The following is a 15,138-nucleotide window of genomic DNA, read 5'->3' as shown; positions in this document are numbered from 1 at the left end:
ATATTTGTCAAATCAGTATATGGCATTTGTAATCATTAAGCTTGAAATGCGTTAAATCTGCTTAATTTCTAAAACAAACTATTCCTTATTATCAAAATATAAACATTTCTGAGTTACTTGGTGGTTCTAGTAGTAATATAGTAATGTTATATACACATGGTGTGATCAAAAAATAGAGTGAATGATTTAAAAAAAAAATTTTTTTAATCATCAACTGCTGATGCTACAACCTTTTGATGTAGTTTATCCGTTGAAACAGGCACCGCCTGTCAATCAGCGTTCAGAGCCGGTAGAGTGAGTTAGTGTTTACAGTGTCTGTCGTGCATCATGGATTTCGAACAACGCGTAAACTTTCTATTTCAAGTTGTAAAAAGTGTGCCAAAGAAATTCGTGAAATCTTAAAATTGGTATATGGCGATAATGCTGTAATTCTGAAGACTGTTCACAAGTTATATGAGCAATTTAAAAGCGGAAATGAGTCGGTAGAATATGAGCAATCGGGACGTCCATTAACCTCAAAAACGTGCCGACTTCAAAAACAGAAGATAACATGCAAAATGTGGCAAAAGTTGTTCGTTCAAACAGGCGAATAACTACTCGAGAGCTTACCGAAGAATTTGGCATCTCATACCCGTCCATACAAAGCATTTTAACCATCGATTTGCAAATGAGAAGAGTGGATGCAAAATTCGTTTCCCGACTTTTGACTAACGAACAGGAGTTTTGGTCGATAAAAATATTGATGTTTATCCACATCCACGGTATTTTCCGGATATAGCACCACGCTACTTCTGGCTCTTTCCCAAAATTAAAGACCGTACTTAAAGGGAAACGTTTTGACACCATTTCTGATATTGAAGGTGCCACGACAGAGCAGCCGAACGCTCTTCCAAAAGAAACCTTCCAGAAATGCTTCCAGTCATGGGTTCAACGTTGGAATATGTACATTGTTAGTCAAGGACAATACTTTGAAGGAGATTAAATGAAATTCCATGTAAGCTTATTACTTTGTTTCTAATAAAATTATTCACCTGAAGGAGATTAAATCAAATTCCATGTAAGCTTATTACTTTGTTTCTAATAAAATTATTCACCTGAAGGAGATTAAATCAAATTCCATGTAAGCTTATTACTTTGTTTCTAATAAAATTATTCACCTGAAGGAGATTAAATCAAATTCCATGTAAGCTTATTACTTTGTTTCTAATAAAATTATTCACTTGAAGGAGATTAAATCAAATTCCATGTAAGCTTATTACTTTGTTTCTAATAAAATTATTCACCTGAAGGAGATTAAATCAAATTCCATGTAAGCTTATTACTTTGTTTCTAATAAAATTATTCACCGATCACATTCTGAAACTTATTTATCGATCACACTTCTATATGAAAGAATTACTGTACTCCAAAATTATTTTCTGAAGGAAACACTTACCAACAACGAGGAAAGTGGCCGTGTCATTGGAGCAATCATGTTCGTTACATGCTATACAAGACAAAAATCCTGTGTCTGTAGCATTAATCTCTAATGTTGATTTCTTCTCTTTATCATGAACAAGATCGTGGTACTGATTTGGCTAATTAAAGAAAAGAAAATAAGACGTATTAATACATTAAACGTATACAAATCTTAATCAGAATTCTATCTTTCGTACTAAACACATTCAATAACAAACTTAACATATCTGTAAACTGATATTAGAAAAAGGTTGTTACGTAGTGCAAGGACTGCTACAATTAAAATGAAATCTTTAGTTTAACGTCCCACGTTTATGCCATTTAAGCTAAGGGACATGATGATTAAAGCAAGTGAATAATGATTGAAAAATTGATGAAAAAAAATAAAATCATCTTGTCCACCACAAGTGTTACGTCCCACGATTATACCGACTAAGCTAAAGGAGACGGTAATGATGAGAAATGAAGGAAACGGTGGAATAAAGAACGTGGAAGGTAACGGGAGAACCCCGAGAAAACCCACAAATACGGTGTTAGTCCACTACAAAAGTTCACTTGGCGCGTGCTGAGATCGAACCAAGGACCCATGCACCAGAAGTGAACGCTCTACCACAGTCACCGCGGTCCTAAGATTTGGTAGAATGAGAAAGTAGCGGAAAGGGAGAACTCTGAGAAAAACCATGGAAACAATGATGTCCACTACAAGCTTACTTGGCCCAGGATAGAACTAGGGACTCCACGTACCAGAAGTAAGCGCTCTACCACTGAGCCACTATGCCCCCTGATATAATTAGCCTCGAGTTCATTAGTAAAAACAAACAAAAGGCTACTGATTTCCTAGTATTTAAATGCCAGTTAAACTTGATGTGAGCTTTTTCCGCTGAGCAAGTTTCATAAATAAACCAATACCTATGCCGTATTGTAAGAATAATAAAGTATACCTTTATGGCCTCAAAATCTCCTTCACATCTCGGATATTTATTGCACTTCTTGAAATACCAGCTAACTTCGGGAATTGGATATCCAAGTACGTTGCATTCTACATTATATTTTTCACCATAATTGTAAGATATTTCATGTTGTAAGTAAGCCAATGGCCGAGCTACAAAGAAGAAAAAGTAGAAGAAATCATATTGTTAATCATGAATTTTCAAGGAAAATGAAATAATAATATTATTATTAAATAGACTATATATTTTATTTCATGATTACCTGGCCTGAATATATTTTATATCGTATTACCCTGCATTCCAAATAGGCGCTCGCCTGGAAGCTACACTATAACGTTTCTTTCTGTAGTTATTCTTAGTTTTTCTGTTTTCTTTTACTTTCCTATCTGCTGAGTAATTTAGCGAAAGAGCTTACTGAGCACCATTTTTTATGGATTTCATCATATTCTCACTATGTATTTATAATTAATTTATATTATATATATATATATATATATATATATATATATATGTCTCAAAAGTCCCCTTACATAGGTAAATCTGTGACAGAGAGGCTTCCAAATATGTTATTTCAATCTAAAGTGAAGGATTTTTTTTAAATCGGACAAGCCGTTTGGACTGCACATAAATGAAAATGGAACGTTGCCATTTACCTAAATCCACAACATAAGTGAATGAAGTTACTGTCTTTTACGCTAACGTGTCGACGACCAGCCTCCATTTCAAACATGCCAGCATTCATCATACTCTTACAAAATTTATCCACCTCCCGGTAAATGGCAACGTTGTATTTTCATTTTATTTGGTGCATAAAGAGTGTACAAGCCCAAACGGCTCGTCCGATTTAAAAAATTTCTTCTCATATATTGAAAACATATTTGGAGATAGTTTCCCCTCCTATATTTTGTTGTAGCTCTGATAATAACAGAGTTACCCTATGTCAGGGGAATTTTGAGATGCCCTGTATTTATGCTGCGGGAAAATAACACTAACGAACTCCGGAAGATGATTCCTTATGTCAAATGAAAGAAAAAAATTCTAATGAACATGGGAGAAGAAACATTTCCTTTCAGATTTATAAACCGCCGAAGATACGAAAAATTACTTTTTAAAACGCCCTAGCTTGAAACTATCACAAAAAACAATTACCACAGCGAATTGCACAGTGAAAGTCAGGGTACATGGATACAAATTCAAGTATTAATTAAACATTCGTTTCACCGGTACCGGAGGATTCTAGAACAAGAATATTTAAGTAGAACTCATGCTAGGTCCTGTGTAATTCTCCACGTTTCAGTCCCACAGCAAACAACATTGCAGTGGCCAAACTCCAAACGTACCAGTCCTACAATAAACAACCCATCGCAGTGGCCAAACTTTCCACGTAGAAGTCCCACAACAAACAACCCATCGCAGTGGCCCAACTCCCCACGTATCAGTCCCACAACAAACGACATTGCAGCAGCCCAACTCCCTACGCATTAGTCCTACAACAAACAACCCATCGCAGTGGCCAAACTCCCCACGTACCAGCCCTACAACAAACAACCCATCGCATTGGCCAAACTTTCCATGTACCAGTCCCACAACAAACAACCTATTGCAGCTATGAAATTCTCCACGTACGTGTCCCACAAAAACAACTCATCGCAACGGCCAAACTTCCCACGCCCCACAACAAACAACCCATTGCAGCGGCAGAATTCCCAATGTGTATGTCCAACAACAAACAACCCATTGCAGCGGCAGAATTCCCAATGTGTATGTTCAACAACAAACAACCCATTGCAGCGGCAGAATTCCCAATGTGTATGTCCAACAACAAACAACCCATCGCAGCGGCCAAACACCCAACGTACCAGTCTCACAACAAACAACCCAGCAGCAAATTTCCCTTTGTATCTATCCCACAATAAACAACCTGTTGTAGTAACACATTTGACCACAACCTCCGCGTAGATGTCTTCAATCCCCCCCCCCCCTTAGACTTTTCCGAATTTTGGGTACTTCGGCTAATTTCTTGGATAATCTTTCAGAGGCAGTTGAGAAGAAGCAATAAAAGATAACAGGAAATAATAGAGCAAAACTGACTCAAAGAGAGAAATAAATACAGGTAAGTGCCTACAATGGTAGAAGTCGTTTCACCAGTACTAATTTAAGTTTTTATTTGTCAGAGTTAATTTTATTTGACACACACATCGTTATTTTTATGTCATGTCCTCAGCTGTCTACGTAAAAGGTCTCACGTAATTATCCGAAATATAAGTTTCTCGTAAACTTTTGAAGATACTGAGATGAGTTTTCATTTAATTATTACAATACTTGTATACATGACAAGTACAGGGTGGTCCAAAAGTAGGTATACAGTACCGTACTGATCAGCTCATTGCATTTTATATCATTTCTTATTGTTATCCATCAGGTAGACTTAGTTTCTTTATTATTTGTTCTTAATGTGTTTTTATTTACATCTTAAGCTCAGAAGAGCCGAAGCAAATAAACCCATAAAGTAGGTTCTCATACTTGATCAATGCAGGGGTGTGTACCTACGTTTGTGCCACCCTGTATATGCTCAATCTTGTACCCAAAAGATAATATAAATAAATAAAGTATTTGAAACTCACCTTGTACTATTAGATTAAAAATCTGTTCCTTTTCTTCAAAATCATTGCTAACAGTCAGCTTATATTTTCCAGCGTCTTTCATGCTGATTTTGTTTATCTTTAATTGAGTTCTTATTGGGGTGATAACCACGTCGTATTTGGTGGAAGGGACAATTTCATCATCATTGGGACCAGACCACATTAAATGTGGTACTGGATGAGCTTTGATGTTAACTATCCATACAACAGACTCATCTCCATCATCAGCCGTGACATTTTCTAGTCCCTGTAGCTCGAGTTGGATATAGGAAGTATTGGCATCTGTAAGTAGCAAAAGTTATTTCTGTTTATAGAACATTGAATAAAGTTATTTCGACACACACATATATATATACTATAGCAAGTATAAACTCTACAAATATTTGGAATAAACATTTTTTTAGAAGTAATATGTCCCAAAAAACAATTAACACTGGAGTAAGGACTCTGAATAGTAAAGAGTTGCTGTTCCTTTGGCCAATAATGCCCCTCTGCCGAAAGGTTCAACATAAACTTAATAACGCCAAAACAAGACGACAAAAACAGGAACTGAGTAAGGACCCTGAATAGTAAAGAGTTGCTGTTCCTTTGGCCAATAATGCCCCTCTGCCGAAAGGTTAAACAAAAACTTAATAACGCCAAAACAAGACAACAAAAACAAGAACTGAGTAAGAACTCTGAATAGTAAAGAGTTGCTGTTCCTTTGGCCAATAATGCTCCTCTGCCGAAAGGTTAAACAAAAACTTAATAACGCCAAAACAAGACAACGAAAACAAGAACTGGTTAAGTTATACAAAGAATAACCAAGGTATTAAGAAAAATTTTCGACGAATAAATGAAACTGGGCCAAAGAATTAGATGCTGAAGGAGAAGTAGGTGATAAGTAGGACTTGGAAGTTGAAGACCTAAAAAATGCCTAAAAAGGACCTATAAAAAGACCTAAAAATATCTACAAAAGGACTTAAAAACTGAAAAAAAGGACATACAAATAAGACCCAATTTAATTAGAATTACATACTTAATGAATATAATGCTCAAGAAATACAAGCTTCTGGTAGGTTAATGGTCTATCCTTCTTCCACAAACTGAAGTACAAACTAAAATAAGAAAACTCCCCCCTCACCCCCCGCTGAAGCACATTAATACGCCTCCTTATCTGACTTCTGATTGTTGCAGATCTGGTCTTATCAGTGCAGTCGTTGAAGAATTTCTTATCTTTTGAATTTTCTTTACTAAAGAAAAGATGTTTAAGAAGTGATGGTGATTCTAGTTAATGACCAGTAAATTTATTATCGAAAGATGAAGTGAAAAAAAAAGTTAAGACCTATTAAACGCTTAAAAAAGACCAATAAACAAAAAAGCGCCGAAAAAGGCAAAAAAGGACAAAATCCACCATTTTCTCGCATACAATGGCCCAAAATGAACATATATTATGTTAAGCCTCGTCTTCGGGCACTCATAAAAAAGAGGATTTTTCCTCAACTTCGGGGCCCTAGTGATAAGCATAAATACATATGCAAAAGATAGACAGAGAATTTCATACATTAAAAACTAACCACTGGCATGACAGCCCCTTATGAGCCTGAGCCACTCCAACGCCATCTGTTACCTACCGTCTGAACTGCATCTAGCTTAGCGACAAACACGTGGTTAGCGCACTGCGTCGCCCTGTCTCTGACCAGGGGCGGATCCAGGGGGGGCGATCGGAGCAATCGCCCCCCCCAGAACAGGAAACTTTCTTATTTTATATATAAATAAAACCCATCCAAGAGCTCTTAAAAGTAGCTCTAAGTAGCAGTATTACGACCTACCGCCCCCCCCCAGAAGTCCGTCCTGGATCCGCCCCTGTCTCTGACAGGCATATCAGGAGAGATATAGACCTAGTGATCATCACATTTTTTATTTACGTGATTTTCCAGTTTGCCTCATGACTCTGGGTGCACGCTGAAAATTCGGGAAGCACAGGCCGAGAATCGAACCCGGGACCACGTGAACATGAGTCCCACGTTCTGACCACTAGAGTACGATGTTCCCTAATTTCATACATTATATGTTCTATAAATAGTAGCAAATTTTCTTTAGATGCACTGAAGATGGTCTCGAAACCAGACTGTATGTCTTTTGAACGATTTCACATAAGAGAATTTTTTATTTGCGGTAGAAGATATGGATCCCATCACATCTATTTGAAATACTGGATGAAGAGAAACTTATAAGGAGGACATTGTCTTAAAAAGAACTTTATTCTTGAAACTGAATGAAGATAGGATAGAAGGAAAAAGAGGGAGGGAGGAATCAGATTGTATTAAACCGAATAATTGATATACAAGGCGATGAAGTTAGCTGACGATCACAGTGTATGGAAACGTCTCCAATCTGTGCAGTAACTGACCTGTGTGAATGGTTGTGAACATCTATACAATAGGTCTTAGAAACTACCTAGAGACGGTTTTAATTTCAGTCGGTACTTACCTGGAAATGTACCTGTGAGACAAATTATCTTCAAAATACCTTTTGTATTTACCTATATTTCACACACAAATCTCGAGTGCTCTTCATCAGAATGTTTCAAAGCTTAATTTGTGTTAAAATTACAGGAAAATCACGTTTCTAGTGTAATGCTTCAATTGCAATCAAGTAATTATGAAAATGTAGAGATACCGATAAGTTTCTACCTATTCTCATTTCAAGCTCCAAATTATCTTACTAAAAATTAAATGGCGCATTGTTTTAATCAATGAGCATGTGTATTTTATTTACAGAAATTAATAAGCCGAAATCTTCTATGGACAGTCATGAAAATCTTTTTCCAAAAACAATTATTTCACAAACAACAAGCTTCCTTCTAAAATGTCTATCTCGCAGCTAAGACGTATTGGAAAGTCACTATTATCAAACCATATTTGTATCCAAATTTTATACAATGCTGACGATTATCCTTACTATAAAAGCAAGTGCATCAGCTTGTCAATCACGTTCCCAATAGTTCTCACGCAGGCTCACAGTTGTCGGTAGTTTCGCTATCTCCTACTTGACACCAACAAATGTCGCTAGCATGCAAGTAATTTGCCTGAGGGGAGGGGAACAACTAGAATGAGTACCATAGAATCATGCTAGATGTATTTAGATATTTTATTTTTGTTAATATATTTAATAATATTTTTCTCAACCTTTAACAAGATTTCCTTTATTCATGTTGGGGTTTGGATTCTTAGCTATTATACAGGGTGTTTCAAAACAACATCGACAACGTTCGGAAGGTGTTACCTGACACCAAGGTAAGACAAAAAGTATAGACCAACCTGGGTGCACAAATGCTCCCTTTTGGAGTTATAGGCTGCCGAAAACATGAAAAATGAACTTTAAAGGTCCATACCTCCGAAACTATGGGACCTACCGTAGTCGAGTCAGAACTTCACTTAGGAATTAATATGTGCGCTATCCAAGGTACTCACGAAGCAATCTTTAAAGAGACAGTTTGGCTACAGACATGTAATTTGAAGTACTCTCCAACTAAATCTATAAAAATTGTTGCGGAAGTACGGCAAGATTCTGAAACATGGATATTTGGATAGTGCACATACTAGTTCCTAAGTGCAGTCTTAACCCGACTACGGTAGGTCCCATACTTTTGGAGCTATTGACCTTTAAAGTTCTTTTTTTTTTTTTTCATGTTTTCGGCAACCAATAACTCCGAAATTAAATGTTGGTGCACCCAGGATGGTCTATACTTTTTGTCTTGGTGTCAAGAATCACCTCCCAAACGTTGTTGGTGTTGTTTTTAAACACCCTGTATACACAATTGGCTACAGACATATTTCTTTCAATGTGGGAAGTAGCGTGATATAAAATGGGGATGACTTGAACCTTCAGTTTCACCTAATAAGTGATAGAGACTTTTTTTTTTCTCAATTGTTATTACGTTAGAAACTGAACTTTTTACATCAAAATACTATTTGTAAATAATTTATTATTGCTGCAGACCATAGCATTAATATCTCATTTTAACATGATTGCTTGTAAATGTATTAACTACCACTGTCAAAGGTAAAACTGTACAATAAGTAGTGAATCAACTAGCACCTCTACAGAAGGTAAGGTGAAGAAAAGTAACGAAGAGAAACGTGTACAGATCGTTTGATACTTACCATGAACCCGAATATATTTTCTATCACTATTGGTGTTCTTGGAGGAATCTTTTGCTGTGCAATTGTAATAACCTTCATCTTCCTTGGTAGCGTTGTAAATGGTAAGGTTGCTGAAGCCATGTTTGTAGTCAATGTTCTGTTCCTTTATTGGTCGTGAAGTCGAATTTCCTATTACAATTCCATCCTGTAAAGAAAGAAACAAAATTCGTATTACGCCTTTAAGAACGGCTATCAATCTTTCTTCAGAAACGAAAAAATAGACACCCTAAAAACCATCTAAGCCTGTAATTGGATATTAAATGACGTATTTCACGAGTTAAAAGCAAATAAGGTTTGTAAACCATATCCATCCTCTCCGTCCAGATATTGTATTTATATACCAACCTATCCTTAACGGAACGATCGGCTGTGCGTTTAAATGCCACGACCGTCTCTACAGTGTTTACGGACGGCTATCAGTCTTTCTTCAGAGACAAAAAAGTAAACACCCTAAAATCCATCTATACCTGTGATTGGATATTAAATGTCTTATTTAACAAATTAAACAAGGTTCGTAAACCACATCCGTCCTCTCCGTCTAGATGTTGTGTTATATATACCACATCTATCCTAACGGAACGATCAGCTGTGCGTTTATATACCACGCGCGTCTCTATGGGGTTTAGGGACAGCTATCAGTCTTTCTTCAGAGAGAAAAAATGGACACCCTAGAAGCCATCCATGCATGTGATTGCATATTACATGACTTATTTGACGAATTAAACACATAAGGTTTGTGAATCACACCTTTTCTCTCCGTCCAGACGTTATGTTTATATACCACACCTATCCTTAACGTAACGATCGGATGTGTGTTTATATACAACGACCGTATATAAACTGTTAAATTACCATACTTTCCGCTGTATAAGATGCGTTTTTTCACACTTACTAGTGTTAAGTTTCAATATTCCAGAAAAAAATTCGTCCTTCATGGATTTTTAAAGCAACAAGTACGCACTATCGACATTCTAATGCCACCCTCAGGAATTCTAGTACGGTAACTATTCTACTTACAAGTTCATTCGTTTATACCATTTCTGAGCTTTCGACTCTTTCTTGGAGTCTTAGTCACGAAGAATAGAAGCAAGATGTAGGATTTTTTTTTTTTTTTTAATTGACAATAATATTGAAGATTTTTACACAACACCGTTTCCGTACCGTTTCGAAGCCCCTCAAACTTTAGAGAACATCGCCCTTAAGAGTTATTACACAGATCCCAATAAGAAATCGTGTATCTACGAAATAAAATGCAGTTGCCGTGAGAGTTACAGAGGCAAGGCTAAAAGAAACCATAAAATGTATGTTAGCGCACATGTAGGTCCATGTCTCATATAGCATCGGTGCTGAAGGGACGCTAAACTTCAAATTAACAGAACGATACGTAGTTCTCTGTAAATCGATGGTATTGCCATCTGTAATTATGTGAACTTAGAGCAACTTTTCGTTCTTATCTGTTCTTATGTTTTTCTAAATTCAAGCGACAGAATCATAGGCGCAGATTAATAAAAGAATGATTATTTTTTTCTTCAACTATTATGCATCTAAAATGTTATCTGAAATTCTTCACTTTACGGAAATAACATTTTTTTAAAATGCTGAAAAAAAAAGTAAGATTGTTATATAGTAAGTATATATTTCACATTTTCATCTTTGTTAAAAAAACATCTTGATCAGTGTTTCAGAATTAAAATAAATATTTATACATTACTCAAAATAAAAGACTGCTGTACTACCACACAAGAACAACTTTTTAAAAATCAAGTAGCACCACAGTTACTTTTCGTAATTAAAATAAATGGTCTTACTGTAATATGGTAAACGTATTTCAAATATATTAAAGGTATAATAAATAGGAATACCAGGAATACAAATAAAGAAATAAATAAATAAATAATAAATAAATAAGAATAAATAAGAATAAATAGGAATACTTTTCATATTGGTATATGTGAAAGTAATTAAACCTAATCTGCCCTTTTATTTAACATTTTTACGCATTTTACGAGTTTTCAGTATTTTAAAAGAAAGAAAAAAAGTTATTTCAGTTGAAAAAATACAGATAACATTTTAGAATAAATGGCAATTGAAGAGAAAAAAATAATCATATAGGGTGTGCATTGATACACCCAATATATATTCCTGTGATTTTGTCCTTCGGATTTTGCCCTTGTCAGAATTTTCCTTGCATTTTGACCGCTTGGATTTGGTTCTCGCGCTCGTTACTACAACCATTTTATACCTGAGTTCCAATCTGCATACAAACACGCTAGGAGTCAAGCTTCTCGGTGCTGCATTTCCCTAAAAATTTCCTCCTCGTATAGAATTCCCTGTCTCCAAAGATTAGACAGAACGGGAATTCCCGTTCTGCCTACAGGTAAGATCATTTAAAACATTTTCTACAAAGTCCTGGAGGGCTTTAGGCAGAGCGAGAATGAATCTTTTTAATATTACACCCCCCTAGTTCCGAAGATTTTAGGGGTGTGTGTAGATAAATCACTGATTGTAAGTATTAAAATTTTATCCTATTCTTTCGTCTCTTTTGGATCAACATTACTACAACTCTCGGTGGGTGTACAATTACATAAATCACTTGACTTTCTTTGATAATTTATAAGATAAATTGAATTTTCGATTCAAATACCTTTGATGTGGAAAATTGGATATTGAGTTTAATTTTGGAATAATATCCACAAATTTCAACTAATCAAGCACAACTTATTGCATAAATGATTAACGTTAAATATAAATGTATTATCAACCATTAACAAGTAATAACAATGAAATACCTTTTCCATTATTCATTATTTTATATGACAGTTGAAATTATTTTGGTGTAAAAGAATGTCTCTACTTATATTTACACGATTCCCGAAAAGACGGTTTTTAAATTTTAAATTTCCATATGTCTTCCAAAATTATAAGTTAATAATCTTAAATTCAAACGCCACAGCCAACTCGAGTCGTATTTGCAACTGAAGCAAACGGTTACAACAATATTGAAACCTAACGGCATTTGGTGCTGTGTGGTGTCTTACGAAATAAAGTTAAACCTTGCATAAAGAGAAGAACTATGGAGAAAGATAGCATTCCATATAGTACCTTTTGTTCCCTCACAAAATTGTGACTTCACCCGGCAGATTGCATTAATGTTACCTCAGCTATTACCCAACAAGAAATACAATCCACGTGATACAACAGATAACTCTACAATATATCAGCACCTATGAACATGCAATGAACAAAGAACTAGATAACATCTCTCATGGTCACCTTTTTATGAATACACAATGAACAACAAAGAACTAGAACTAGATGCACAAAGATCACTAGCCTATGAACATGTAATGAACAACAAACAACTAGATACACGTTCTCCTCCCAAAGTTGACAGGCTATGAACAACAAAGAACTAGACAAACTTCCTCTCAAATTCACCAGCCTATGAACAACAAAGAACTAAATGCAGTTACTCATCTCAAGATCACCAGCCTATTAGCAAACAAAGAAGTAGAAGCACCTTCTGCTCTCAAAGTCACAGACCTATAAACACAAAGAACTAAAAACACCTTTCCCTCTCAAAGTATCAACCTATGAACACAAAGAACTAGACGCACCTTCTCAAGGCCTATGGACACAATGAACAACAAAGGACTAGATACACATTCTCCTCTCGAAGTAACAATCCCATGAACACACAACGAACAACAAAGAACTAGATATACATTCTCCTCTCGAAGTCACGATCCCATGAACACACAATGAACAACAAAGAACTAGATATGCATTCTCCTCTCGAAGTCACAATCCCATGAACACACAATGAATAACAAAGAACTAGATACACATTCTCCTCTCGAAGTCACAATCCCATGAACACACAATGAACAACAAAGAACTAAACACACCTTCTCTCAAGATCAGCACTAGCTTGATTGCCCGCAAAAGAAAACTACACACACAACTCAAGATTGCCAACCTTTGCAGAAATCATTAATCGGAGCGGACGGAATGCAATTGCTCAACATATAATCGTTTTATATAGGTAAATAGTTTCTTTTAGAATCTGAAGCGCGCAGTATTATTATGTGTAAGTTCTATTTTAGTTTGCATTCAAGAATGAGTAAAATTAACACATTCTTACTATGTGCTAAATATGTGAACAAAGCTTAAATACATACCTGCCTGTTCTTGTTTGGAAGTTCCCAAAACAGATCAAATGGTATTCCAGGTCCTACTTTCACTTCACAATTTAATATTATATTTCCTCCAATAACCACATTACGTGCTAAACTATCATTTATTTTCGGTTTATCAATACTCCCGCTATGAGCTGAAACAGTTTAAGATAAAATAAATACACAGAAATATCATTCCTTCATCTTAAATCTAGCAATAAACTAATGAAACGTTAACAGAACGTTTAGAAATATTTGAAGTCTGTAAAAATTACTATTGCATTCATTAATTTTATTATTTTATTCTTAGTTATTCGAACACAAAACGATACGATAGAGTTTATCGACTAAATCAATAACAGTTATAGCAAAGAACTTTTGAGAAGGCGATCAGTGTACTCGAATATATCTGAGCACTACTTTTCGAACATCATTCTCAGAATTATATACGAGGGCTATCCAGAAAGTCCCAGACGTTTTGGCCTCCCGTGGCAGTGGACGGGACTAGAGTCGCCATTTTGGTATCAGAACGTTGCCCCACACAGTACGCATCCAGCTGTGGTTGCGTGAGGACTGTGATGCTCTTACTGTGCTTTCTGAGACGTGTTAAAATGTGCGCTGCAATAGAAAATCCCGCCTCTTGTGAGGTGCGTTCTGTGATTAGGTTTTTGTTGAAAAAAAAAAAAAAAAAGCCAATTGAAATCCATCCCAATCCAAGCAGTTAACTTTTTATTTTGCTTTGGAATTCCATTGTTCCGCATATACATACATCAAATATAATCCTGAATTTTGTAATAAGATTATTCATACATTTGTTCCACTGTAAAAATTATTAATTGTGCATCATGCAATAAGAATATTATCATTAATAATAATAGTGTATAATTAATAAATAATAATAAAATAATAAAAATATAAATAGATAATTATAAAAAAAAATGAAAGAATTACCATGCATCTATATGTCATACTAAGCGTTTGTGTTAAATTATAAGCACGAATTTCCTTTGACATAGTTCGAAACTATACATGTTTTTATTACTATTATAACACCAGAATTTATTAGTAATTACACACAGATATTATAAACTTCATTGATGTATTATGGTTATTGATTAATTACATAACAGAAGAAATATTAGCGAGAGAAAATTTACTCATATACTGTTATCAACACACATTAAAAAAGAAAAAAAAATGACCTGACGCCACTGCAACTCAAACGAAAATTTAACCCTATATATTTTACATAATATTACATATAAGAAAAACATAATTCTGTTTACTGAGTAACGTACCCCTATGCTACATAAACTAGTAACATTAACAGCTCTACCGGAGCTACATGCTACTCTTCAAAATCTCTTGTTCTTTTCCTTCAATATTGTAGGAGAGTAACTCAAAAATCAACCACAATTTTGACATAACTCTTTTTACATTGTTCATAATGACCTCTGTCCTCGTTTATTTTATTCTCATGCTATTGTGGAATATTCGGACCCAAGAGGAACGAGAATGGGGAATGGCGGAAGCTTCATAACGAGGAACTACATAGTTTATACGGTTTGCCCAACATTGTTAGGGTCGTCAAGTCTAGGAGGCTTAGGTGGGCAGGTCATGTAGCTAAAATGGAAGAAAGTAGAAACGTTTTCAAAGTCTTGACTAGTAGACCCATAGGAAAACGACCATTAGGAAGACCTAGGCGTAGATGGGAGGACAATAT

The 15,138-nt window shown here is 35.4% G+C and overlaps 1 protein-coding gene across 2 annotated transcripts in view; it reads right to left on the bottom strand.

The window, feature by feature from the left end:
* The window catches only part of LOC145670459 (vascular endothelial growth factor receptor 1-like), a 246,967-nt gene that overhangs the window by 49,424 nt on the left and 182,405 nt on the right, over positions 1-15,138 (bottom strand). For both annotated transcript variants that reach the window (XM_081739167.1, XM_081739166.1), the window contains exons 6-10: positions 13,419-13,570; positions 9,199-9,382; positions 5,033-5,332; positions 2,400-2,560; positions 1,436-1,577 (exon numbers count right to left, since the gene is read on the bottom strand). In XM_081739167.1, the coding sequence (XP_081595293.1) occupies positions 1,436-1,577; positions 2,400-2,560; positions 5,033-5,332; positions 9,199-9,382; positions 13,419-13,570 (939 nt within the window). The remainder of the gene's footprint in view (positions 1-1,435; positions 1,578-2,399; positions 2,561-5,032; positions 5,333-9,198; positions 9,383-13,418; positions 13,571-15,138) is intronic.

Source organism: Thermobia domestica, chromosome 14 (genome assembly GCF_964235325.1).
Source record: "Thermobia domestica chromosome 14, izTheDome1.hap1.1, whole genome shotgun sequence".
NCBI lineage: Eukaryota > Metazoa > Arthropoda > Insecta > Zygentoma > Lepismatidae > Thermobia > Thermobia domestica.
This window is presented reverse-complemented; position numbering and strand designations above follow the sequence as displayed.